A 27,315-nucleotide genomic window follows, 5' to 3' on the forward strand; every position below is an offset into this window, starting at 1 on the left:
CTTTGGCAAAACAAAACAAAAAAAAAAAGATGTATCATATAGCTTGAAGATTAACAACTTATTTGCTGTTGAAGCTAGTAATGAGAAATGAGGTTTGATAGTTCAGTTCAGTCTGTTTCAAAACTAGCCAAAAACTTCACACAGGAGCTTTGTAAAGCCTATTTGTCAATCTGAAATTCCTGATATGTTTTTTTTTTTTTTTGCTATTTTCTATGAGTCTAAGTCTTTGAGACAAATCCAAATGGACAAGAAACACTGGGACATCTCAATCTATTTTACAGGTAATTAATGGTAGTCCTAGAAAATCTCCAAAGCCTTTTGTCTTCAGAAAGCTTTGGCTGCCGAAAGTCGAAGTAGGCAGGCATTTGCTGCTACATTTCAAATTGAAGTAGATGGTATAATATATCACAAATATATTTTCTATTGTGGGAAAGTAAATGTGTTTGAAAGTTTGACACTCATGGGAAATTATGAGACTCTTCATAATCCATGGGAAAATGGACAGAAAAAGCTAAAACTCGATTTTCAGAACATCAAAAGAGTCAGAAATGATCACAAAGAGCTAAGAGTCGTAGCATCAGCCGAGTAAAGCTGATGACTTCAGACATGGCCATTCTGGGATTATTCTTAGAGCAACATTAAAAATATAGTTCTCCCTAACTGTTTGCTTTCTTTTGTAGGATTTAAGTTGTTAAACTCCTCCAGTCTTTGGCCTTTTCACCTGTGAGTGGATGCATCCATGAGCTGTGCCTCTGCTCTCGACTATGTCCAATCACAGATGTATTAAAGAAGATCCTGACCCTTATTATCCTCCTTATTCCTGCAGCAGCCACAGCCGGGTGACTGATTTAGTTCATCCCACACTGAACACTGTCCATTTTAGAAGAGCTGCATGACTGATCATTGTACTCACTGGCTGCTAGCCAGGCATGATAGAACCAATTATACCTGCAACCCAGCCAGCAGCCCTCCTTAACCTGTGCAAATGATGATCTGGTGCTAATGAAGTGAGTGAATTACAAATGCCATCTGCTTCACCACCACTTATCCCTCACAGGATGCAGCGTTCAAGGGCACAGGATTTTCTCAGAGTCAATTAGAGAGCAGGATTGATATAAAGGAGTATGATAATTAACCCTGAATGGAGAATTTGTAAATCCAGCATCGTTCTGGGTTTTAATGTTCACTTGTCACTTCTGATTAGTTGAGAAACAGTTGAAGCTGGAAGAATTAATTTGTCAGATGTTATACTTCTGTGTCAGTCATCAGTCTCTTTGCAGATAAACAAACTTCTCAAGTGATGGATGAAGCATTCAGGTCCCTCAGAGTAGCTTTAAATGACTTACTGCTCGAAAAATCCATATATCTATATATATATATATATTATCACACTAGTGTTTTGTAAAACTCTCATTTCAGCGTCTGTCTGAAACACTTTATTTGAGTTGCTCCCTTTAAAGCTCCCCATCTTTCAACCCCCTTTTCTCTGATTGGCCAGTCCTGTGAAGACTGTTGGGGGCGGAGCTAAGAGCAGGCCTTTAGTGTTTGATGGTGCGTTCCATTTGTACTCAGTCTTTTTGTCAGAACTTCCGAGTTCCGAGTGGGGACGCCCCCCAAGGTCAGAATTTCTGACAGGGAAGTCGAAGCATCCACGCCACCCCCGAGTTCCCAGTAGGAAATTCCAACTTCAGGAGTAAACAGTGATTAAGCTCCTGTTATATTCTGTTTATTTTAGAATTTCTGACAAGTGTTTGTTGCAATAAATCAGCCATATACATAGTACAGGGGGTCCTCTGTACCATCACTGCTCTGTTCTTGGCTGTAAACAGACACATAGTTCCATGCACAAGCTTCACAACTCTGAAGAAGACAAGACTAAGTGGCTAGAGTTCATTTATCAAGGAAATGTTCCAGCTACACTCAGTAAAACTGTGCGTGTGTGTGCTAGTCACTTCACGACCGACTGCTTTTCCAACTTTGGACAGTACAACAGAGGGCTAGCGAATAGACTGGTCCTGAATCCAGGCGCATTACCAACCATCCACCAACAAACCTGGGACCCTGGAAATGTGAGTATTTTAAATGCTGTGTGCTGTGGAGCAGATGTAAGAGCTTTTCCTCAGTGCCCCCCCTGTCTCTGTGTTAGCTTCTGGATGCTAACTTTAGCTGCAGTTAGCCTGTTGTTTCAGCCTGTAATGTTAAGAGTTTCGCTGTTTTCTAAACATTGTGCACTTGGAGCTCGTGGCGCCGCTCTCAGTGACGTGGAGGAGCGGGGCGGTATCAGCTGTGGCTCATTTACATATGAAGGCCACGCCCACTAAATCAGAGCGTTCTGAACAGAGGGGCTATGAGAGCCTGGAAACAATGCTGCTGTGCTTGATTTATTGGCTTTTTGTACCAAAACATGTTACTACCATTTCATGAAGACATCAATGATCCATATTAAACTGCAGAAAAGGAGCAGAATTCGGGACCTTTAACTCAGAGATGATGTCATTCCCACTCTGGCCTTCCCAGTTCTGAGTACGAAGGCAACGCATCATGAATCCTGCTCCTCAAACACGCCATAAACCAGTGAAGAGATCCTTCCGTGACGATGTCTTCATTTCAAGTCTTATAAAGATCTTAAAAAGTTGAACTTTAAGAATGTAAGAATCCATCTGTGGTCAGAGACTTTAAGTTCTTGTTAACCTGTTGGAGTGACGAGCTAAATGAAGGACATTTTCACACACAGTAAGGTTTTTGAGTCACTGTGAAAAGACTTTAACCTTGAAGAAAAGTTCAAGTTGAGTTCCAACTTTGCTGCATGTCATACAAGATTAATTAAAAAAGGCTGTGAAGGTTGTTTCAAAAAGTTTGAGTTCAAGACTGCGTGCAAGTGAATGCTGGACTTCATTTTTTTTTTCTTGTTAAAAATCAAAGCCACAACACTCACACAGGTAGGGTTTGATGTTGTTGTTTCATTATCTTTTAGGGGGAGGAACAGGTTTATTTCAAAAACGGATATCATCCATAGCTGTACAACCGATGCAATTAATACAAATGATCCATAACAGCCACATTTTAAACATGCCGACAGTAAAAAATAGTCCTTTTTTCTTAACTGCAAACAGAACTCAAAGATGCATCTTATTGTGTTTGACAAATACTTACGATACTGTGTGGAGGCGGTGTGAGTAAACAACATAAAGTACGTTTCAGCCAAATCAAGCAAAAAACAGAATAATCAAGAGTTAAATAAAAAGTGTTCACCGTACATTCATATTGAGCTCTCTGCTGGCGTCACGGCTCATCACAGTTTTCACAGAAACAGAACAAACATTTGCGATACAACAAAAAGTTCATGGTTCATCTGACTGATCACATATCTGTGTTTTTATGTACAACATAGAGTGTTTTATAATTAATTTAAGCTCACATTACATTGTCCTTTATGTTTCAGAGAGGCAATCGCTTCGTCGCGGTTGGTCTTGCAGAAATCTGGAGAATATTCATAACCAGCGTTTAATGAAGGAGTGTCGTGGTTTAATGACGCGAACAAGCAACAAACAAGTCTGAAAAACTCTTCTTCAGCTGCCTGTGACTCTGCTTGTAGATTTCCTTAAATTTCAAATACACCCTCTTGATGAAGAAGGTTTTGCTGGTATCTGTTCTTGATACTTCTCGTGCTGCAGGAAAGACTCCCAAGCTTCAAAAAAGAGACAAAGAAACAGAGAAAGTGGAAGAAAAATTAGATTTAGTCAGGTTTCTGTGTATGAAATAAGGAGGCTTCAGTTTTAGGTGTTATTTTCTGGTTGTTTCTGCCAGTGGAGGCTGTGACTAACTGGAGAAACAATAAAGCGATGCTGCTGATATCACCTGCAAACCACAGTTCATTACGCCATCATCTTAACGATCTATCACGTTCAAAGCGGCAGACAATGATTTCCGTTATCGGGCACTTGAGGACGGCGGGGAGGAAATGTCAGCCAAGAGGCAAATTAAATCTCACAGCTATTTGTTCATACCAAGGAAATCAGTGAATTTAAATGTCGTTTGATGGAAAGCGCGGATGAGACAAAGTCCTATCTCTACAGCTGTTCAGACAGTCATCAGCGATAACTGCAGAGAGGCTGCTTTCCCTAACGCTCGCAGATGCAGGGAATGACAGGCTGTGAAGAGATGCTGTGTCTCTGGCTTTGCTTTGCAGGGAAAAAAGAAGCAGCGGATCTTTTGAGCTCATGGTGCTGCAGGGGGAAAGTCTTAATGTGCGTATGTTGTCAGACTTTATGTCCTAAAATCGACAGTTTGTTCAAAAATAAATAAAAAGAAAAGCTGTTGGTGCGAAGATTAAAAACTCACCTTTCTCAGTTGTCAATGTCTGATATATGGTTCTCCATCTGGAATAAAAACAAAAACAGGTTGGTGAATTCAACAAACATACCCATACACACACAACTGGCCGGTAATAGTAAGTTTTATTCAAATCTAAGAGTTTAATTTCAGCAGGGCCAGGCTGGGTTTTCTCTCTGAATCAGGAACTTAGAGCTAAGCTAAGCCAACAGAATCAGGCAGACAACTGTGCGAGTCCCTCCGATCAGAGTCCCGAGCGAGAAGCAAGTTATTTCGTCCCAGTCTAGTCGACTTGAGTCACAAAGTTGTCCAGTCGAGTCACAGGTTATATCTCAGGTCTATATCAGGGATAGACCGATTATTGGCCGGGCTGATTATTGGGGCCGATATTTGGCATTTTGAAGCATATCAGCATCTGCCTTTATTTTAATCCAATGGCCGATAAGAAACAAATTTAAAACTGTGTTGTTACAGCTCTGTTGCAGCCGCTCTGCTGTCTGCAGTCACTACTTAGTCCCCAGCACTGTCCCACCCACAGTATCATCTGATTGGTTACAAGCAGAGCCATGGGTTGGGAAACAGCCAATCAGCAGTGCAGTTATTACAGTTACTGCAGTTGTACTGAAATTTTGGAAAACTTAATTTACTGTAGAAAACTTGAGCTATTTATTTTTTTTATGTTTTCATTTAACTTTATAAAACATGCTGCTAAGCCTGGGAGCTGTTTAATAAACTCATGCTGAAAGGTATTTGAATGAAGTTAAGCATTAAAGTTTGAACTGTTCAGAATTTTGACACCAATATTTGCACTTTGACTGCAAATTAATATCGGCTTCAAATATCAGTTATCGGCCTTCTTTACCACAAATAATCGGTATCGGTATCAGCCCGGAAAAATCCATATCGGTCTATCTCTAGTTTATGTCTTGAAGAGAGAAACCTATCTTCCTAAAGTAAATGTAAAAAAAAAATAATATTATAATGAAGAGTAGGGGTGCACCAATAACAATTTTCTGGCAGATCTTTAAAAAGCCTGGGCCGATACCAATTTTTAATTTTTATTTTTTATAACTGACAGCATATACCTTCAATGTTCCAATCTTATTTTATTGAAAATCATTAAACAAAACCTGTGAAACAATACAATTTTTATGCTTTAACTTAAACAACAAATAAAGTGTCCAGAGTTTTAGGTCTCAGAGCAAAAACCAACAATGGCTGGCTGTCAGACCTTCCTGAAGATATATAAGATCAGTTTCATATGTAAGGATGGGCTGATCACCGATCTTTAAAAATTAAGGAAATCAGCTGGCCGATCTAATGGAGAGGTATAATTATATTTTAATATGTCATTTATCATCAGGCACAAATTTAGCTGGCCATGTGCATTTGTTTTGCTGGCATAGTGTCCTTTGTCCACCTTTCAAAAGAATAACAGAGAGGACTGAATGCAGCTATAGCTAGAGGAAAAAAATAACGGGAGGCTAAATGAGAAGGAATAAAGGTTTAGCTTGGGAGTTATTCCCTCTGCTGACGAGTCACGACTGGATGTTCATTATGAAGAGTGATAAAGTGTTGGAAGAGGTGGGCTTGCTGCTATGGATGGATATTATTGATGCAGTCACAGAGGCTACACACTTCTAATAGTGTTAGCTTGGTTTCACTTCCTTGGTTTCGTGTGCAGACGTTGTTCTCTCTTTTTCGTTTATTTTAGCGTTGCACATCTTGCATTGGGTGTTCCTCCTTTTTCCATTTGAGTGGAAGTTTTTAAACCCAAACTGCTCTATTTTTGGAGCAGCAGAACTGACTACAGGCTAGGGGACAGTCACCATTATTTGCTAACAACCGCACTGTGTTGTGTGTGTCCATTGGCTGCTTGCGTGCTTGTGATCTCGCTACACACCTGTCTCCAATCAATCAATCAATCAATCAATCAAGAAAAGTGTGAACCTATAGTGTGGTGAACATGCTACAAGTCGGGTCAGCCTGTCTCAAGTCGAGCCAAGTCTGAAGTCATTGTCTTCAAGTCAAGTCGAGTCTCTATGACTTCAGTCCAATTGTCTAGAATCAGGACAGGAGTTGTAATCCAACTTCCTGACAAAAAAAAAGGAAAGGAAACTTCACAAATGTTGAACCAGGGTTATTTCTGCTAACGAAAATTATGACAATAAATGTTCAACAACGACCCATACTTCCATGACGAAGACAATCTCAAATACTTCAGTGATGTTCAAAACTCTGACAAAAAATACCAAAATGCTTAAGGCGGATCGTCTGACATTCAAAATTCATAGTTCCCCCACTGTGCGTCTTATCTGTAGAAAAAACAAACAATGCACCCCTGTAACAGGCGTTTGGCGAGCTGTTCGACACATTTAGTAGTCTCCCACTGCAGGTGCATTTAAGGACCGTCGTAAAGGAGAAACACAGTCCTCGTACTGTGTCTGTAGCACTTTTATTGGAGCTAGAGATTAAAAAGAACCACAGTGTCCACAGAAACTGTGTTTTCTTTTTATTTTACTCAAAGTGAGGATCGATCTTGTATATCTCCACTTTTATCTTAGTGTAATGACCTTTCCTTACTACATAGATAAGCAGGGACAACACAGCAGCTATACATTTGGAGGAGAGTCCAGGATCAATCATCACACTGAGATGTTACATCAGAGAAAATGTGAAAAGAGAGGAATGTTGCGGATTTAAACTCTTGGTATATTCTTGATAATCTCTGAACTGGAAATGTTTTGACTTAGAGAAAAGATAAAACAGCTCTTTTGGACTATTTTTGACTGAATGCAAATACTGGAGTGCTCACACATCCTCCTAACAGGGAGACATTACCCACGCTCCCTCAGTCAGCCCACTCACTCCTTAAATGCCCACTTAGCCCACTCACCATATCACTGGTGCCTTCGTCTTCAAAGTCGTCTTCGCCACCATCCGTCATCTCTCCCGCCTCCACCTCGGCTGTCCCCTCTGCTTCCTCTTCACCAGAGTGGTCCACGGCGTCGCCATGGAGACACTCACACGCCTCCTCTTGTTTCCTTTGCATCTCTGGAAAAAAAGAGGGATGAAGGAAGAGCTGCAGTTAAAACCTCTAATTTCTGAAATGCTCCATGAACCTTCAATATTATCTGCGTGACTCTGCCCTGTGTGACACTTTGGTTTTCAAACCCCTCCATCTCAGCCTGTGTGTGTGTGTATGCAGCACATCCGCCGTCCCCTGCTGTCAGATCTTACCAGCGTCAGAGCGATGTTGCCTCTCGATCTTCTCCAGCCTTCCCAGCAGTGAGTCAATCTTGGTCTTGATCTGTGACAGCTCCTTTTTGATTGTAAGGAGCTGGTCTGTCTTCACTGTGAGGAAACATAAATAATTTTAAAAAGCAACGTCATGAGATGTTTGACAAGAAGACAGGCACAGAGTTTCAAGAGAAAGATCTACAGAGCCTCTCCAACATGTCGACACATTCACTGACAATGGCTTAATGAATAAATAAACTTGGTAGAATGCATGAAAAGGGGGGATTATTCTTTTATTATTCTTTCCCATAAAGTAAAAATGTTGGATGTTTATACTACACAAATTTTCATATGTTGTAGAAATCCTTGAATCTGTCTGCTCAAAATGGTCCGTTCTAAAAACAGAGCAAGATTTCCATGACAACTTCACGGGACTTGCTCAACTGATGAGGTCATCACAAAAACATCTCTAAACTGGTTCATGACCATAGGCTTTGAAAAGAATGGACGTCCGCTTGCTCGGCTCGAAGTGAGGTCTCCACAAAAACTGCTCCCCCTGGTGGCTGGCGGCAGTATAGGTTAAAAAATCCATCTCTCTAGTCATTCCAGATGAGCTGTGGTCAAACTTTTAAAAATTAATACACCTCGTGTAAACGTTTCTCACGTCTGATTGCTGTGGTGATTTGAAGATATCATTAGGCTGCCTTGTATTTAAGTCCTCTTTTTTCTGATATTTTTGTTTTCATTAGTTACAAGAGGTTAAAAACGAGGCTTTATGTCACGTTTAACATGAATTGACAGCTGCTGTTCCCATGTATTTTTTAAGGCGATTGTAAAATATGTCTGAAGGTAGAGTCAAGAAGTGATTAGATTTACAAAAGAAAAAAAAAAGATCATTATTTTTGTCACCCAGCTCCACTCAGATTCTCCCAGAATCCTTCAGTCTCTACTGCTCAGACTCTGGCTGCACAACCGCTACAATGACTGCGCCTGTAACAGCTAAATTTTGGCTTCAAAACTGACAATGGTAAATGGTGGAGCCACGTTGTCCACTCTATATATAGTCTACGTTCATGACACATTGGAAGGGCAGGCCTCAATCACCAAGCTCCGCCCCTAACAGGCCTCACAAGGGCCGGCCAATTAGAGGGAAGGGGGCTTGTGGAGTGGGGAGCCTTAAAGAGACAGCAGCCAAAATAATTACAGAGACTGAATTCAGGGTTTTCTTAACACTTTAACACCGGATGTGCTGGCACAGGCACGTCAGACTTTGAATGACCATTTTTCCTAAATGGTTTACAAAACCGGAAAAATTCTAAAAGCTAAGACTGTCCTTTTTCAGTCGATATGTGTTTTTTACTGTGATTTTACTCAGGCATTTAAGAAAGCCCATGAATACACACAAGAGTGCAGAGCAGATGGATAACAGGATCGCACAAAGAAAACGGAGCTGAGTCCTCCTAAAAATGTCAAAAAGAAGATCTTCCCTGGTTATAAAACTTCCACAGAGTTTTCTGCATGATTCTGAGACTGAAGGAGCAACTTCTGTCTAGTTTTTACTTTGTATGTTTAATTTCATGTGAAAATTGAGGCTTGCATTGTGTAGAATAGTGAACCAAGTCCAATTTGTAAAATATGTACGAAATTCATTGTTGACGATGTGTAAAAACCAAGTCTTCTTTTCACTGTGTGAGCATGGTTTGATGCTTTTACTGTGTGACATCCTTTGTAAATCAATACACCAAGCCTTATTTGTCCTGTACAGTGAGCGTATCCAGATGAATCCCTTTCTCCTTAAGTTTCACTTTCATTTTGTCCCGTGACGAGGATCAGCAATCTTCAGGTTGTGTGTGTGTGAGAAGAAAGAGCTGTGTGGATGCTGGAGATTCTGGTGATGCTTTTAGGGATTTTTTTATTTACAAAACAAGAGACAATGCTCATAAATGTTAATGTGCATATGTTTATAAATATTTAAACTCTGAGTTTATCCTGTAAAATCTGCTCCCAGTGTTTGATTTTTTGTGTTTTTTCATTCACCAAACCTGTAAAATCCAATTCTGTTCTTGTGTTTTTCTAAAGTGCAGCAAATTGGAAATAACTCCAGATATTGAAAATTCAAAGTGTTCGAGACATGGGCCAAAGCATTTTTGACCCTTTTATAGTCTAAATACAAATAAAAAGGTCCAGGCAGGTATTTTGAGGCACCATTTTGAGAAAAATATTTTCTATTAGCTGTAGCTGTAAATCATGTAAAGCCACTCTTAAACAAGTGACCACATAAGCACAAAAGCACAAAGCTTTGAAGTATACATTTGTGAAAAGAACTGATGTATTTTCAAGGCCACTTGGAATCAGTATGACAAACAGTAAACAAACAAAAAGGAGAAAAATAAAAGATGTTTTTTAATCATATAATGTCATTTTTGTAGCTCTGTTTTTGGTCAGAAGACAAAAAAAATGAAGAAATTTTCTACAACGTATAAGGTCAAAAGGAGTAAAAAGATAGGGTTAAAAGAACGTACATTTTGGAGCTGTTATGGAGGAGCCAACATTCAGAGCTCTGGAGGAGGAAGAGGATGAGGAGGACGAGGAACAGGCCCTGACCGGAAAGGAGGATTTGGCTCTGCGTGTGGATGGGACAACTAGCCGTGAACGTTTGATGGGAATCACAGCCCGGGTTGGCGGCACGACACGACCGTGATACTCAAAGAGTCTGAGAACAAAGAAAAAACAAAGTTGCAGCAATTTAGGGAACAAAAAAGTTACAAAAGATAAAAAACACTTCAGAAAAACACACTTTAAAAAGGAAGAGAGGGTTTCTGATTTATGATTGGCCTTGTGTGTCATTGAGTTGTTTTTATTCTTTCTTGTAGTCACTTTGCAGCCTTCTTTTTTTGTTAGGGCAGAAAGGGGTTGACAAACCACTTTAAAGACAAGCTGCAGAAGATGGCTGAATCAAAGTGGTACATATTGAGCAATGCTGAAGCCGTTCAATCAAATCCTGTTCCTTGCTCTGTATGACACATCAAATTGCCAGAATAGCAATAATGACTCAAAGCTGAGGGATTGGACTCTCAGTGATACTGCAAAGTAGAGGAAGTAAACAAACCAATGAAAATGTCAGAAGGAAGATACATTCAATGTCTTGCCGGTGCAAATGACCAGCCGGAGGACTATCTGACATTCTCTCCTCGCCTATGTGGATAAAAGCATCATTAGTAAGCCCAACAGAGAGGAATAAAAACCTCCCCGATACGACATTCATTATGCCTCGGATAATGTAGTTACTTTTCCTCTGATGGAAATGGGGCCATTCTACTCAAAGCTCATCTTTATCCAAGGCGCCGACTCAGAAATGAAGTTACAGCAGGGTGCACACTAAAGGGTAAAATATCCAGTGAAATAAGGCTTTCAAAACAATGTGAGCATTTAAAGAGACAAATCGCAGCTGGAGTGTGCCGTTTCATTTACCATAGAACAAAAGGTGTGACTCACCTGCTGTAGAAATCGTCTCTGTAGTAGTCGTAGTCAAACTCGTAGCCGCTGTGAGGATAAAACAGAGTTCTTCAGCTCAACAAAAAAGTTTTGTCCCAAAACAAAAGACATACTGAGACTAAATATGACAAAGCTACACACATAGGGTGACAAAGTTATTCAGTAGCTACTTGTATACTTACATGGACAGTTACAGTTACATACGTTAAATGTAAGGTCACTGCAAGCAGTCTGTTAGCTTATGTTAGCTGAAAACAGCTAGCCTTTTATAACAAAAACTTTTCCCCAAAAGCTCTCTAATTTACAAGAAACATATATATTTTTAAATCCACACAAAAGCTTATGTAGTAGCCGTTAGCTCTCTGCTATATTTCTGTGGTTTGCTAACGTCTACCTGTATAGATGAAAAAGTGGCTAACTTGATCTCAAACTTCATCCAAATAAAAAGATGTAATCCTGCTGGGTTATTTGTAGCTTTGTAGCTTCAAAAACGGGCTAAACAAGCTTTTGGCTTTCCAGGAACATTTTGCATTAAATTTTGTCCAGATATGTTAAAAAACAAAATAAACAGTTAGCTAGGGGTTAATGAAAATAGCTAGCCTTTTTATAACAAAAACTTTTCCGTAAAAGCTCGGTAATTTACAAGATATATGCATTATTCAATCCACACAAAAGCTTATGTAGTAGCCGTTAGCTTTTCTGCTAGAGTACTTCTAGTTAAGAGAGAAAACGGCTATATTTCTTTGGTTTGCTAACTTCTACATTTATAAATAAAAAAGTGGCGAACTTCATCTCAAACTTCATCCAAATTAAAAATTTTTAAACCTGCTGGGTTATTTGTGGCTTTGTAGCTTCAAAAAAGGGCTAAACTAGCTTCTGGCTTTTCAGGAACATTTTATCATTAAATTTTGTCCAGAAATGTAAAAAAAAACAAAGGAAACAGTTAGCTAGGGTTGATGTAAACAGCTAGCCTTTTTATTAAAAAAAAAAAAAAAAAAAAAAAACTTTTCCCTAAAAGCTCGCTAATTTACAAGAAATATGTATTTTTCAGTCCACACCAAAGCTTATGTAGTAGCCGTTAGCTTTTTTAGCTTGAGTATTTCTAGTTAAGAAAGAACACAGAAATATTTATTTGGTTTGCTATCTATCTACCTGTATAAATGAAAAAGTGGCTAACTAGGTCTTAAACTTCATCCAAATATTTTTGAATGCTAGGTTATTTGTGTCTTTGCAGCTTTAAGAGCAGGGACTCCAAAGCTGGCTTTCTTTGGTTCAACTTAAATTGGCTTTTTGCATTAAATTTTTGTCCAGATATGTAAAAGAAAAGAATCAGTTAGCTAGGGTTGACGAGAAAAGCACCTGTTCACTTTCCCTGTTCCCTACTCTTCAATTGAAATTACCAAAGCTAACTAGCTGTAGGCTTTAGCCTTTTTTATACATCTCAGAAAAGAGAGCAGTCTCTAACTGCTAATGAATTTAGCTTACTTTAGGCATTTTTGTCAAAAATTTAACCTGATTAAAAACCATCTTACTCCAACAGTGGATTATTTGTATCTGTTGGTTAGCCTAGCAGAGGCAAAGCGCAAGGACTCAAGCTAGCTTGACTTTCCTTTGGTTGTTAAGTTAAACAACATAAAACTGTTTGCGAGAAGCTAACTATTTGTCCGTCTGTCCTGCTCCCAGCTCTTCAGCTCAGTGTAGTTCAGCTAAGCTAACTAGCTGCTGTCTTAACTTAAGATGAATTGAGCTCAATGATACTTATTTCATCATACTCAATTTCTAGCTCATGCTGGTAGTGGCAGTCTTGTCTAAAATTTCACCAAGGAAAAACTCCCAAAAGTATTTTTTTTACACTATGCTGTTATTTGTGTGTGCTGGCTTGCTCAGCTTGGGCTAAATCAAAGTACTCGAAAGCTAGCTTGACTTTCCCTTGGTTCATCTCAAAGGCAAGTTGCCTTGTCGGTAAATTTATGTCCAAATATGATAAACGCAATAAGCATCTTAGCTAGGGTTCATGGGGAGAGCCGCTGTTAGCTTTCCACGTTACCTGCTTTTTAGCTAAGTTTAGTTAAGCTAAAATAACTGGCTGCAGCCTTTAGATTCACTTTTACAATCCAGAAATAAAAATAGTTCAGTTACTTGTGAACTTAACATAGTAGAAATAAAGGAAACCAAAACCTGGCTGGTTGTAATTTTTTATACTTCTATTCTAGTTAAGCTCTAGTTCAGGGTAAGAAAAAGAAGTAACAAGTTAATAATTTAGTTTTAAAGTTTTTAGCATTTGGATTTGATAGAGAACACAGCTGTTTTCTCTTGTTATGTGGCTCCATGCTGGGCTAAACAGCTCCAGGTTCCAACTCTTTCCTTCGACAAAAAAAGAGATATTGAATAACTTATCTAAGTCTCAGCAAGACAGCAGAACAAACCTTTGTCAAAATGTCAAAACATAGCATTTCAGCTCCAGTTTGGAGCTATTTAGTGTAAGAATGTCAGCCATGCCCCTTCCTGTGCACATTTTTAAAGTTACCTTCAAGTAAACTTTAATGGAAGGAATAAGCAACAGAAAAGAAAGCACAGACAGGATCTGACATTAACCTTGGTAAAACACAGGTGTCTATTTCACAAAAATGTAAGTGCTGGGAGAAAAGTTGTTTAGCAAAGAAATATTTGACAGCGTGATAAGATGTGATTCACACAGACCTGTAGAGGGATGAGAGAGGCCTCTTGGAGCCAATCTTGGGCCTGTATGGTTTTGGCTCTCCTGCCATGTTGATATCTGTGGACACAATACAATTCAGTTCATTATTTAGCTCAGAAAGCATCAATGATTTGTGTCCAGTATTTAAACTAACTTGACCTTCCATTTCTGACACAAGTAAAAAGAGAGAACATATTTCTCCCTGTGAACCAGAAACACAGAGCTCAAAATCACTTGTCACTTTTATTTTTTGAGACAAAAGTAACATATAAAACTCTACAGAGAAACTTTCAGTGTCACAACTTTTGGGAGACAAGTGACGCCTCCTATTAGAGGATTTTCTCCCGAGAAGGATGAGAGTGCAAGGTGAGATTAGAGGATGAGCGTCGCTGACAAACTCTTGAGAGCTGATTCCCCTGAACCACTTCTCTGACACAGACACATCAAACAGACTTCATTTTCTCTGTCTTCTAAACATCACCTCTTGGGTAACCTCACATTTTTATTTTATTCTCAAATCCTAGAGGAATGGATTCCATGAGGAAAACTTTTCCAGACCGAGTCTTTGCTGGAGCCCCTTGCAGCCATTGTTTCAAGGAGGCAGCTTATAAACAATGCAAAAAGAGACATAAACCTTTTAAATCAAATTTTTATGGCAGCTATTTCAACATAACAAAAGTAGCAAAAAGCTACACTTGTTACAGAGCCACAGAAGTTGCAAAAAGTGATTGTTGGCTGACAGCTACCATTTAAGAGGGTCACAATTTACACTGAAACACCAGCAACTTCTGTAGCTGTTCAACTGGTTTGAGCACAAATAAGTCATACTGAAATCCAAAATGCTAAATAAAGATTTCACTATGTGTAGTTAATATTTAAAGTTGGTTTCTGGACAAATGTTATGACCCAAATGTGTCACTTGGTAACCAATATGGGGAATAAATGATAAGGGGGGGTTTGAATCACAGTTAATAGTGACAGATTTCATATTCACAGAAAACCAGGCCATATTATTAAACTATGAACTTTGCTAAGCAACCCATATTTCATCACAAAACAATGACAAAAGCTAGCTAAACTTCACATATGGAGCAAGGCAGAACTAAACTCTATGCACTTTCATTTAAAGATAAAGTATTGTGTTTATTTTAGTCTTTATGTTGTGCCTCTAGTGCCCCTGTGGTAACTTGGCATGGTTTACCACTAAAAAAAAAATCACACCAGCTTTTTTTTTTCTCACACTAGTGTTTTAGAAAAACCTTTTTTCTTTGCTTCATTTTAACTGCCGTCTTTTTAAGGCTTCTTGCTTCATAAACCCCCCTTCTCTCTGATTGGCCAGCCCTCTGGAGGCCTGTTAAGGCCAGAGCTATGGCTAGACTATGGAGTCAGTCCCAAAACTTACAAATGCACAGGAGAAATATTTGTGTGTGTCTAAATGCACCCACAAAAAGGGATGGGTACCGAATTAGGAATTTTCACAGGTCCTAACTGAATTCTGTCAAAAGTACCAAGTACCAATTCACGTAAAATCAAAAGGTACCAAGTTTGGGTTCCCAATTGCATCCTTGTGACTGTGAGGGAGTGGAAGAGTTTCCATACTGAACATGAACACAGCATTGGAAGTTATTAAAATCAGGATTTTTCATTTGACGGTATTAAAATCAGGATTCTTGCCAAAAAAAATTGTGTTGTTTTTCATATTGAATTCTTCATTTCAGTCTTTGTTTATAAACTGGAGTGGATAAAGTTACAACTTTTCTCCAGCAGGGGGTGAAATTTTTCTCTCTGACTCATGTGATGTGCATTTTTGGGGGGAAATATGGCGCCCGTCTGCTGTTAAAAAAGCAAGCTCAAAATCACAAAAATCGTAATTTAAATCGAATCGGCACCCCAAGAATCGTAACAGAGTCAAGTACAATACTGTCCCAGCTCCACTGAAAATACACACAAACCACTGGTTATAACTGAGGCGGGCCTTCCAATTTGCTGTCTTTGTACACGTGAGATTTTATGAGACTGTCCTGAAGTGCGAGTGATCTGCAAATGTGTATGCAAAATCTGTGAGAAGAGGGTTAGTTTGGCCTGAGCTCAGGTTTGCAGCGAAATATCGTTGCTTTTGTGCAATGACAGATAAAGTCTATTCTATTCTATTCTTTTACTGTAGCACCATGCCTCTGTCGCTATGCCTTCCACACCCTCTTTGGCTCTTTTGGATAATTTACAGAGAAAAATATTGATGGTTTTTTCCAACAAAGAAAGGAAATGTTAAACCGGATTCAAAAACTTGAGCTTTTACTTTCACCAGACGATGAACGATCCATCCTCTTTTGCCGCACCACACTTGCAAGACTGCAAGGTGCCACAATAACCCAGAAATATTTTACACATTTGTGGATGAATTTACTTACACATAATTAATTTTGAGGCTGATCTGACTCCATAATGGACCTTAGTGTTTGAGGCCCACCCCTCCAACATGAAATACTTAGGAAATCCTTAAGAGATTACCTCAAATTTTTTGTCAATCTTATGAAAATCTTGTGCTATTTTAGAACACAAAATTATGAGCAACAGACAGATTTGGGTCTTTCTGCAACATATGAATAAGTAGGGGTTTGAGCAAGAGACAGATCCATGTTTAAAATATGAGAAAACACACATTCCCTCTTTAAAGAGTCTTCTTAAGGTTTCACCACTGAGAAACGATTTAGAGACAGCAGTAAAGAGTAACTTCCTGTAAACCAGAGGAAACCCCATGTGAATTCACCTCACTCGTAGACAGCTGTCTGCCTCATTTAGTTTAAGCTATGAGCTTTACTTCCTCTAAATAACTCAGTTTTATCGTCTCCTTGCCTTTCCGCCACGGTGGCTCCCACACAGAACCTTCTGGGTGTTTTCTGACCTACTCTGGGGTGAAAGTTTTGCTTTTTACTGGCTCTAATTCTGTGTTAAAAAGTTCTGCCACTGATGGCAGCCAGAAGCCAAGAGCTGGTTGCCAATTTGAAAAAATGTTTGCCAAAGGAGACCTGGAAACACTTTTCTGTTTTGCAAATCTCATCACCGTTTTCGGTGTTAGCTTGGATGCTTCGGTTGGCAGAGGTCTGCGATGTCTGCACACCCATTGAGCTCTGTGATGAGACTAACCAGGTGGAGTAATGCAGAAAGATTTAATTCATTTGGTGATTTCACTTCACTGAGTCTGACTGACCTCCTCAACCACATGAAACATAAAAGCTGGAACATTTTAAGAGCTTTAGGACACAAAAGTGACATTATTTGCTCAAAACAGTGTTCCAAACATTTTGTTCAATGAGAGAAAAGACAAAAGTAATCCCTGGCAAAGCATGAGCAGACCACTGTGACTCATCCTTACCCAGCGCATGGCGCCGCTCATGACTGACAGCCGCTCATACCTGCCAAGATTCTCACGGCTCTACGCCGGGCCGGTATCACTGCATTCAGTCTGTCGGCTTGTCGTCGCTGCTTCTTCTCAAACTCAATCAGCCTTGAGTGCTGCCCAAGGTCATACACGAAAACATAAACAAATATCAAACACGGCCTTCCAACACGCACGCATACGCTCACACTGACAGAGCAGGAGAGATCCCTGTCTGATGGATGAGTCACCCTCAACGACTTCACAAAGTTGTACAGATAAAACAGCAGCCTTTGAATCAACCGCCTCGGGGATGATACAGCAGCAAATGTCATGACAAGAGCTGAAATTGAGTCGTGCACTGGGAGCCAGAGTCTGAACCTTTCCCTCCCTCTCTGTTGGCTTAGATGATAATGAGGAGTGAACTTTTTTATCAGCAGCTCTAATTAGATTAAGCCTACAGTGATGACGTGGAGTAGGGATAAATGACAGGTTGTTGCTCCAAACTGACACTTCTCTAACTCAGTCACTAAACTTTAACCCTCAGCAAAGACTGTACTCTTTGTGCCTTTTGTTAAGGGTTTATTACAAAACCATCACACAATTCATATGAAACATTTTGCATTTGGACAGATTGTCCAAAAAGTCTGAGCTCAAGCTCTTTTGGATCTGGAATTCTTGGACTATTTTCTGGGAAAGGCTGGACGACTACTCAAATTTCGATTATGATGTCAATTTGGTTGCTGAAATTATGAAAACAAGTCTTTCTCTATCCAGAACCCTGAGCGAGGAGGAAAGTGTAAAACTTTAAGGTGCATTGACTCACTGGGCATGTTCCCCGTGGGTCAATGCACCAAGGACAGGTCAGCGAGGACACGTTATCAATGAGAGCTTGGATCGATGTCCAAGTAAGTTGTGAAGAAGTCGAAAATGTGTGAAGTGAAACTTGCTGTATCTCAATGTATTTATTTTAAATTTATTTACTTATTTTTTAACCTATCTGCTGTTTTAAATTATTTTTATTAACTATTTGTTTTTTATTTGTCGTGATGTTATTCATTGTGTTTTTATTAGTGTTGTCAGACGATTAAAAAAATTAATCTAATTAATTACAGGATTTGTAATTAAGTAATTTAATTAATCTCATTTTAATCCCATATCTGCTTAAGGTCCCAAAATAAAGAATTTGAATTCCAGGACATTAAAATTACTATAAAAGACATTAGAAAACATTAAAAAATAAGGTGATAATATATACAACACATTTTTAGGTACCCTGAGGCATAAGGAACACATGAACCTACCTTAACAAAATCTACAAACTGTTGAACATTGGTGCAGAGCAGCCTCAAGCTGAAACATGACACCAGGAAGATGAAGCAAATTTTCAAAGAATTCTTTAGATTTAAATACAGGACATGTATCGATAATTCAGAGCTTGTTTAAAGCAGTAAAGAGTGTAGAATTATCTGTTTTTTACAGAATTGAGCTAAAGCAAACGGTTGATTTTCTGCAGATTTTCAAAAAAGACGTGTGAATAAACGAGACGTAGACTGTATCACTCTCGCTTCCCCCCGGTTTAAAGCATGTTGCTGATGTCAGGTATGATACATTCGGGACCGTCGGAAATTTGAAAATCTGATGAGAACACCACTTTTTCCAAGTAGGACAAACGGTTTATAAATACCAGACATTTGGAAATAAGTGCGTCTTTGAACGCCCTGCGGGTTTGGAATCCAGATTAATCTGTGTTAATTTTTATAATGCGTTAATTTGCGGTGCGATTAATTAATCTAATTAACGTGTTACAATGACATCCCTAGTTTTTATTGATCTTGTTTTTAAGTTTGATTGTTAGTTATGAAATATGTCTCAATTAACAACAATTTTTTTTTTCAATTTCATATATTTAAAATTTTTAAAATAAAACCCCAAAAGCCCATGATGTGATGTTTTTAGTACAGAATTTTAATTTAATTTTATTTAATCTTATTTTAATATATATATATATATATATATATATATATATATATATATATATATATATATATATATATTTTAGTTTTTAGATACTTACTTTTAGATACTTTAGTTTGGTTCAGTTTTTATCAGCTCTTTTCTATTATTATTATTATTATTTTTTATTTGTAAATGCTGTAGCCTCCTGTTCCTTGTCAAGTCACTTCAGTATAAAATCCCTAATGGATTAATGCTGAATGGAGGGTTCAATTAGCGGGGCAGAGGGTTAAAGTGAAAACAGTGAAGCATTTGTGGTTGTGAGGAGTGTGCTGCTCTTTCTCCAATTGAACGTTATTCTGAATTGCGAATCTGCGACTCATTTCTCTCCCCTCAGTCAATATTTACAAATCATGATCCATCCATAACACCGAAGAGAGAAAAATGAGTATATATTTCTTAACCATGTTTTACATGCGTTTATCAAACTAATTTTATCTGTGGGTAAATGAAAAGGTGTCTCAGCTTCATATATGTTACTGGAAAAGCTCTAAACGTAAACTCCTTAAAAGCCCCAGATAGAAAACAGAAAATTCCAGAAAATTGGGTTTCAAGTTATATTGCAAACAGTCTAGTTCAAATTAAACTCTTTGAGCTGTTGATACGAACCATAAAGAGCCTGTGTCTGTCAGGTTGCTTGGTTTAAAGAGAAAAAAGAGCATTTTTATTACATTCTAGACATTTTCTCCACTGCACACACACACACACACACACACACACACACACACACACACACACACACACACACACACACACACACACACACAGTCAGAGCACAGAGCAGCTGACGGGTGTCAGAGAGGTTTTAATATTTGGGCAATCCGTGCCATGCCCAAGAACACTGCAACCCCTCAGGTCCAGTTTGTCTGAGTAGGTTTGAGCGTGGTCAGAGAGGTGGGTCTCCATGCTGTACAGCTGCTCATGCACAAGCACAAGTAGGCAGCAAGGATATATTATATCCATGATAATACCATGGAACTACTGCTTTGCATGCTCGAAGTACTAACAATAAATAATTACCGTCTGGGTATGAGATGTTTTTTTTCCTCTTTTGGAAAAAAGTGGTATTGTCTATTCAGGGTCAGGGAAAGTTGACACCAACATAGGTTCACAACAGAGCAGCAAGGCACAGATTTCTCCCTTTTCTCGTATTTATGTAGCAACACAAAGAAAACAGTGGGACACAACAATTGGGTTTGTCACAAGCTGCAACCTCCATGTGAAAGAGATGGAGCTGATGCAGAAGTGCTAAAAACTGCAGTTCATCGAGTGTCCACTTGAGGCTGGCGCCGAAAGTACAGAAAACCACATACATAGGAGAAATGTTACAGCTTGGTACGAAAATTTACTTCAGTCTCAATAGATTATTTTTTTTTCCCCATAACAGTAAGTGAGGAGGCTCAAAGCCCACCTTTTCAACTCGAACTACCTCGACAAAAGCTCATTTAAGTTCAGGATTGAGGATAGGCAGAAGGGGAGGTCACAGATACTGTGTCCATGGTAGTAATGGGCATTTCAAGCGAAAGAGCTATTTGATAGTTGCTTGAGACTGTTCGATATTTGTTTAAAGATTGCCCCCCACAAGCCACCGCCTATCCACATACATGTACCTGCCAAAATTATACTTGTTATGCTCTACACGTCCATCAAACTTACTTCTTTGAGTAAAGAAGCCTACCATTGACTGTTGATCTGCAGACTGCACCATACTTTCTGCTGCTCTCGCATGGCTGTGCACAGCTGTTGACGACTTGTGATGTGCTAAACTAACATTGCAGAGTTTGCACTGTACCTCATTTTTGTTTATTTTTTCTAATGAGTAACCGCACTTGTTTTAGATGGATTCCATGCACAACTTCCTGTCCCGCTTGACCTGTTTTTGTGAAATTGACGCATAACAGCTTCGGCATCTTGCATAAAACCACGATCTGCTGCAGACAGGACAAAGTGATCATCACATTAACTATCTAATTTTTTTTTAATGTTAACGACTATTCGAATCTTCAAGACACGGGGACAATAAAGACACCTTGAACCTTGAACCTTGAATCATTGCCCATCCCTGGTCCATGTAACGTATGGTCTATGGTTAGTCCACATTTGTGCATGACACTCCCACTGGTAGAAAATGAAGCCAATGTGCAAGACACAGGGTTCCTACAGCTCAAGCCAAGTTAAATTTAAGACTATTTAAGACTTTTCTGAGGCCGTTTGAAATCAAATTTAAGACATAGTCGACCACAACTGGAACAAACAAAACAAAAAAATAAAAACACCACATGATTTACCTGGGTGAGAAGCCATTTTATCCTAATGTTTATATTAAATAAAACATCACTTTTTGTCTTCTTTTTGACCCCATTTTTACAGCTTTATGCCTATTTTGCCCCCCATTCATCATTTTTTGGCCACTGTCAGAAACATTTTTGTAATTTTTACATGTTTTTTTAAATCTAATATTAAAATTTAATTCCCAATTTTGCTGCCAAAGACTATTTTCCTAAGCTGCAGCACATTTTTCCCTTTTTTTTTTCAATTTCATACCTATTTTGCACCTATTTATTATCCTTTTTCCACTTTCGTACCATTTTTGCAATTTCTTCTCTTTTTTTTTTTACCTTTATTCATACACTTTGCCCCACTTCTGGACCATTTTTATATTTTTAAGCCTGCTTTTATAACTTTATTCCTATTTTGCCCCCATTTCTTTTTTTGGACCACTGTCAGAAACATTTTTGGAATATTTACATGATTTTTGACATTTAATTTCAAACTTAATTTCCAATTTTACTGCCATAATCAATTTTCCTAAGCCACTTTTGGATATCTTTTTTTTTTTTTTTGCCAATTTTTCACCTTTTTTTTCCCTCTCCAGGCACTGTAGTTAAAACCAAGACATGCGTCTGCTCTGAAAGATCCTGGTGCAGCCACATCACTGCTTTGTTTTTTCTGCTTTTGTGATTACACGATGTTGCCATGACAGTGAATCAGTGAATTCTTTTTGAAAAATATAAACATTTTGCTAAATATGTTTTTAGTTCAATCTAACATAAATCTTATTGATGTGGTTAAATTTTTAAGACTTTTGAAAATTGGATTTAGGACCTTTTAACGCCAATTAAGGCCTTATTTTTAGAATTATGAATTCAATGCCTTTTAAGACTTTTCAAGGATCCGCGGGAACCCTGAAGACAGCTGGTTCCAAAAGCCAAGTAAACCCCACTGATGCGGTTAAAATGTTTTCTTATTTGGGTGATGTAGTGAATTTAATCAATGACGCAGCTGTGCAGTCTGCACATCCCCGCCTGTTTGATGACGTCTTGGTTGGTGGAAGTCGGGTTGGGGAGTTTTTTTAACAGGACATGGTCACTTTTAGCTTCACAATACCTCTTACGAAACCCATGATGCTCATGTTTTATAAAGCCTTTGTCACGCCTTTATTCATTGTGGATAGACGTTCAAGGGTGTCTGTGTGGATGCTGGCTTTGTCCTACCAAGGAGACAAAACATCGTCTAACTCCTCCTCTTCAGTTATTCAACAAGCTGGAGGCGACACACTCCTGTAGCTTCATTAAGGTGATAAATCAAAAAGCTTTGTCAGCCACCTCACACAGTTTCATATTGGTAAACAAAGGGCAGGTGTAAAACCGTTGAGTGATGACTCTGTTGTTTATATGTTGGCTGCACTTTAGATGCACATAGTTTAAAGAGTAAAAACTGAGAGATATCTCAGGCTTCAGTAAACAAGCTTTCTGTTCTTTCACACCTTTCTCTACTCCAGCACCTGTCTCTGGATCCTCCTACGCTTTGACTGCAGGTTAACCACGTTTCTACCTCTCTCCTCTCCCTCCTCTCTAATGGACTAATGGATCCAGGATGTATCTCAGCTCTCAGGTGCACAGGGACAGCTGTATTATTATTATTAGGCTGCAGGAAGATGTGAGAAATGGTTCATGTTGCAAAGTGTTCCCTCCCCTGCTCCCCTGCTGGGGTCATCAAGAGAGCAGGTACTAAAAAGCACTCTCACACAAACACCCCCAACCCTACACACCCCGACAGACACACACACACAGCCTCTGATTAATTACAGCCATCATAGTAATCATACACAAAGAATTACATGAATGTGTATGAGAGGGAGGGGGAGGGAGAGACTGACTGACTTGTTTGTACGTATCCGTGAAAAGGTTGAGGCTGGAGATGAAAGAAATAGAGGCGGTGTTGCCAAGCAATAGCCAGTTAGGAGCTGATTGATACTGAAAACTGTGGGAAGAATCACGTTGAGGGGAATATAAAAAGTTACTTCATGCGGAGGCCATTAAGAGCAGAAGTTGGCTGCAGAAGAATTACAGAGACTACAAAATAAAGAGCCAGACAGGTACTATTAAACCACAGCTCCACCTTTTTCTGAGAGCTTCTGAAAGCTCTGCCGTCACACAACACTGGCCTAATGTGAAGCGCTGGCTGAAGAGTAAGAATCTCAAATAGGATGAATCCAGAGATAACATCCACATTTGGACTATCGCTTTTAAAAATACATTAAAAAAACATCCTGTTACAGGAACATGATGTATGGAGGGTGTGCAGGTGCAGCTGTGCACAGGAAGCAGTGTAAAAATAACATTGGAACAAAACTGGGAGTCAGCTCTACAGTTTGTGTTTCATAGTGTGCAGACTCAGAGCCACTGTGTGAATAATAAAGCCATGGATGCGAACACTTGCCTGAAAAAAAACTATTCATGAATTCTTCTACAATACCGTAGAAAAAATGTACTATAAAAAAAGCTTCTCAAATTAAGCACAAATAAATAACCAATATGAGTTAGAGGTGTGAAAAATATAGATAGTCAAGTCAAGTCAGCTTTATTTACAGAGCACCTTCAAGAAGACAGCAGTTGATCAAAGTGCTGTACACAAATACAAAGAAATAAGTTAATATAACAATAAAAACAATAAAAAGATAGAAAAACATTGTAATAAAACAGTAAAAATTTAAAAACTAAAAACTAAGGTGCCTTTGTTTTATAAGAGCTCATTGATGAAACGCCAGGGAGAAAAAGTGAGCCTTCAAGGAAGATTTAAAACTCTCTATGGTCGGGGAGGCTCTTATATGGATGGGGAGACTGTTCCACAGTCTGGGGGCAGCCGCTGCAAAGGCCCTGTCACCTCTCGACTTGAGTCTGGTTTTGGGAACCTCCAACAGCAGCTGGTCAGAAGATCTAAGGGCTCTGGTTGGGGAGTATAGATGTAGCATTTCAGACAGGTAGAGAGGGGCAAGACCATTGAGGGCTTTAAAAGCAATTAAAAGAATTTTAAAATCAATGCGAAAACGGACTGGGAGCCAGTGGAGGGACGCCAAGACTGGTGTAATGTGGTCACATTTTTTCTTTCTAGAGAGGAGTCGAGCAGCAGCATTATGGATGAGCTGAAGGCGGTTAATTGATGACTTATCCATGCCAATGTATAAAGAGTTACAGTAGTCAAGTCTACATGTAACAAAGGCATGGATAGTCTTCTCAAGATCTGCCTGTGAAAAGTAGGCCTTAGTCTTAGCTAACAGACGGAGTTGGAAGAAGCTAGCTTTAACAACGGCACTGATCTGCTTGTCAAAGTTAAAATGGTTATCTAGGATGACACCAAGGTTCCGAACTTTAGTCTGAATGTTAGAACGCAAGGGGCCCAGATTTTCTGCAAAGCAGGCCATTGTGGGGGTGTGTCCTCCAAAGAAAATGATCTCTGTCTTAGATTCAATGAATTTAAGAAAATTTTCCCTCATCCAAGCCTTCACATCACTGAGGCAATCGAGAAAAGCCTGCACAGTGTCCTGGCCTAGCGATCTTAGCGGCATGTATACAGCAATATATTGCAACACTTTGACTTATGATACAATATCAATATTTTTGTAAAAATAAAAATTCACATTTTAGCAGAGCTAGAAGTAAAGTATGACTTCCACACCTCCACTGCAGTAGAGGGCACTGAAGAGCTACTGTTTGTTGCCCATAGACTGTATAGTAAATATAATCTCTAACTATATTCAATAAACATATTGACAAAAATTTCATTCCTAAACTTGATGATTTGGGTTTTGATTCCATAGACATAATTTTTTTAACTCTATTTTTGAGCCAGTTGGTTTAAAACCATTTTGATTTTAATTTTTACTGTGTAGTACACTGCTAAAATCATTTTCATAGTGATTTTTTTTTTTTTTTACGCAATATCAGATTTTTTAAGAGAAACATTGTTAATACATGACATTTATCAGTTTCACCAACTGACCTTATCTTTCACTCAATATCTTTGCAACATTTGTTTAATGTCACAAAGTTTAAGTGACAAACTTGATGCACTTTATGTCTTCAAGTTGAGTGAATTTATGAAACACTGCATCTGACTTTCAGTGTTTCAAAAACAATAAAACAGAAAACCTAAATTTCACTTTCAATTTTGAGTAATGTGTGATTTACATTGTTTTCTTGGTTAACTGTAGGATATCGCAATATATCACAATATTGTTATATCATAACTAGTGTTGTCAGGCGATTTAAAAAAAAAAAACTAAATAATTACAGGATTTGTAATTAATTAATCTAATTAATCGCATTTTAATCTCATATGTGCTTGAGGTCTCCAAATAAAGAATTTGAATTTTAGGACACCACAAAATTGTAGTGCATGGCTAATCAAATGAATACATGAAGAAGAGATCTGTAAATCCACTTTTTTTTTCAACTGGCCAATGTTAAAATGTACATGTTCACTGTAAGTAAATTGTGTTTTTCAGCACGCGGGGGGGGGGGGTTGTCAGTCAAAATCATGCTCAGATGGAACGCCCAAGATGGAATGATCAAAAAAAGCATGTTTTGTCTGTTTTTTTTTTTTAATCAAAAAAAGGAAAAGAGACTTTAAAGAAGAGGGTCCACTCTTCCTTGGTAGTATATTATTGTGTCTTGAAAGATCGTTCAAAAAGGCACTGAAAATGGCTGGCAGCCATTGAGTTTATTGTTAATTTTTATAACAAATTATTTTGGGGTGTAATTCATTAGTCTAATGAACAGCCCTAGTCATGATACATTGTGATACTATTGTATTCTGACTAGAGCTGCACGATTTGGGGAAAAGGTGCGATTTGCGATTAGGTGGAAAATATTGCGATTGCGATTGTGCTTGCGATTTAATAAAAAAGGTTGTGTCATGATGAGTCTACAGACTTGCTTGGTTATCATGGAGAAAAATCTGAATTGCATGTGCTGACATTGCGATTGCGATATCCTCTTTTGCGATTATGTAATTGCATGTGCTGACATTGCGATTGCGATTGCGATTGCGATAATCGTGCAGCCCTAATTCTGACCCAAGTATTGTGAGGATCTTGCCAATACTCACCTCTAATATGTCTACAGACTTAATCATCTAATCCACTACACAAGACTCAATCACAGAATCAGCTGTTTGGCTTTGTCAGAGAAGAATGTGAAATTTTTTTTTCATGGGCACAACCCACAAACTCAGCTCTCCTGCTCATCCCACAAATACATGTTCCTTACGGCCAAAGCACACGAGATCGCTCTCTGCTCCAAGATCATCAGATCTGACAGGCTTCGATTCAAGTCAATGTTTCAACTCGCTCTGACCTCAGATGCTACGTTTCAGCTCCAGCGGCCCATCGGATCAGATTGGGACAGGAAGTGGTGCATTGAAACCATGTTAAAACATCCAATGTGTCCATCACGCAAACTGAGTCAAAACAGGATTTTATCTAGCTTGATGAAAACCAGGACAGGGCTCAACAGGTTTGAGGTTTTACAGCCCAATATGAACAAGGAGAGGATCATCATTGAGGTTAGGAGCACATGAACTCCTCTTTCTTGAAGCTCTAGTGGTCTGGTGACGTGTTGGACCATTAAAAGAAGGGAAATAAACAGGCTTCCCAACTGTATGAGATTTATTCCCATTTATTTCCTTGTTCCTTATTATGTTTATCAGCTAATTGCTAATTTTTTTATTCATCATAACCATGAAACCATGAAACTCTTTAATAAAGTACAGCCAGCCTTATGAAACTGTTGCAAGCACAGATTTAAACATCTGTCTGACTTTACATCGAGCACAAAGAGAGGTGATGTAAGGGAACAGGGGGAGATTGTTTTGTGTA

The 27,315-nt window shown here is 38.7% G+C and overlaps 2 protein-coding genes across 3 annotated transcripts in view; one reads left to right on the forward strand and one right to left on the reverse strand.

Annotated features, from left to right (window-relative positions):
* LOC141803941 (apolipoprotein D-like) overlaps positions 1 to 27,315 on the forward strand; it is a 337,954-nt gene that overhangs the window by 164,038 nt on the left and 146,601 nt on the right. The window lies entirely within an intron of this gene.
* Positions 2,846 to 27,315, reverse strand: part of LOC141804835 (RNA-binding Raly-like protein) — a 76,138-nt gene continuing 51,668 nt past the window's right edge. The window contains exons 3-9 of one of the 2 annotated variants that reach the window (XM_074689467.1): positions 13,768 to 13,843; positions 11,068 to 11,115; positions 10,095 to 10,285; positions 7,573 to 7,686; positions 7,229 to 7,386; positions 4,342 to 4,379; positions 2,846 to 3,688 (exon numbers count right to left, since the gene is read on the reverse strand). In XM_074689467.1, coding sequence (XP_074545568.1) covers positions 4,347 to 4,379; positions 7,229 to 7,386; positions 7,573 to 7,686; positions 10,095 to 10,285; positions 11,068 to 11,115; positions 13,768 to 13,843 — 620 coding nt within the window. In that variant the 3' untranslated portion in view covers positions 2,846 to 3,688; positions 4,342 to 4,346. The remainder of the gene's footprint in view (positions 3,689 to 4,341; positions 4,380 to 7,228; positions 7,387 to 7,572; positions 7,687 to 10,094; positions 10,286 to 11,067; positions 11,116 to 13,767; positions 13,844 to 27,315) is intronic. The other variant, XM_074689466.1, reaches the window with a different exon arrangement.

Source organism: Halichoeres trimaculatus, unplaced genomic scaffold (genome assembly GCF_033239565.1).
Source record: "Halichoeres trimaculatus isolate MK-OKI-2021-1 unplaced genomic scaffold, fHalTri1.1 fHalTri1_scaffold_15, whole genome shotgun sequence".
In the NCBI taxonomy this organism is placed as follows: Eukaryota; Metazoa; Chordata; class Actinopteri; order Labriformes; family Labridae; genus Halichoeres; species Halichoeres trimaculatus.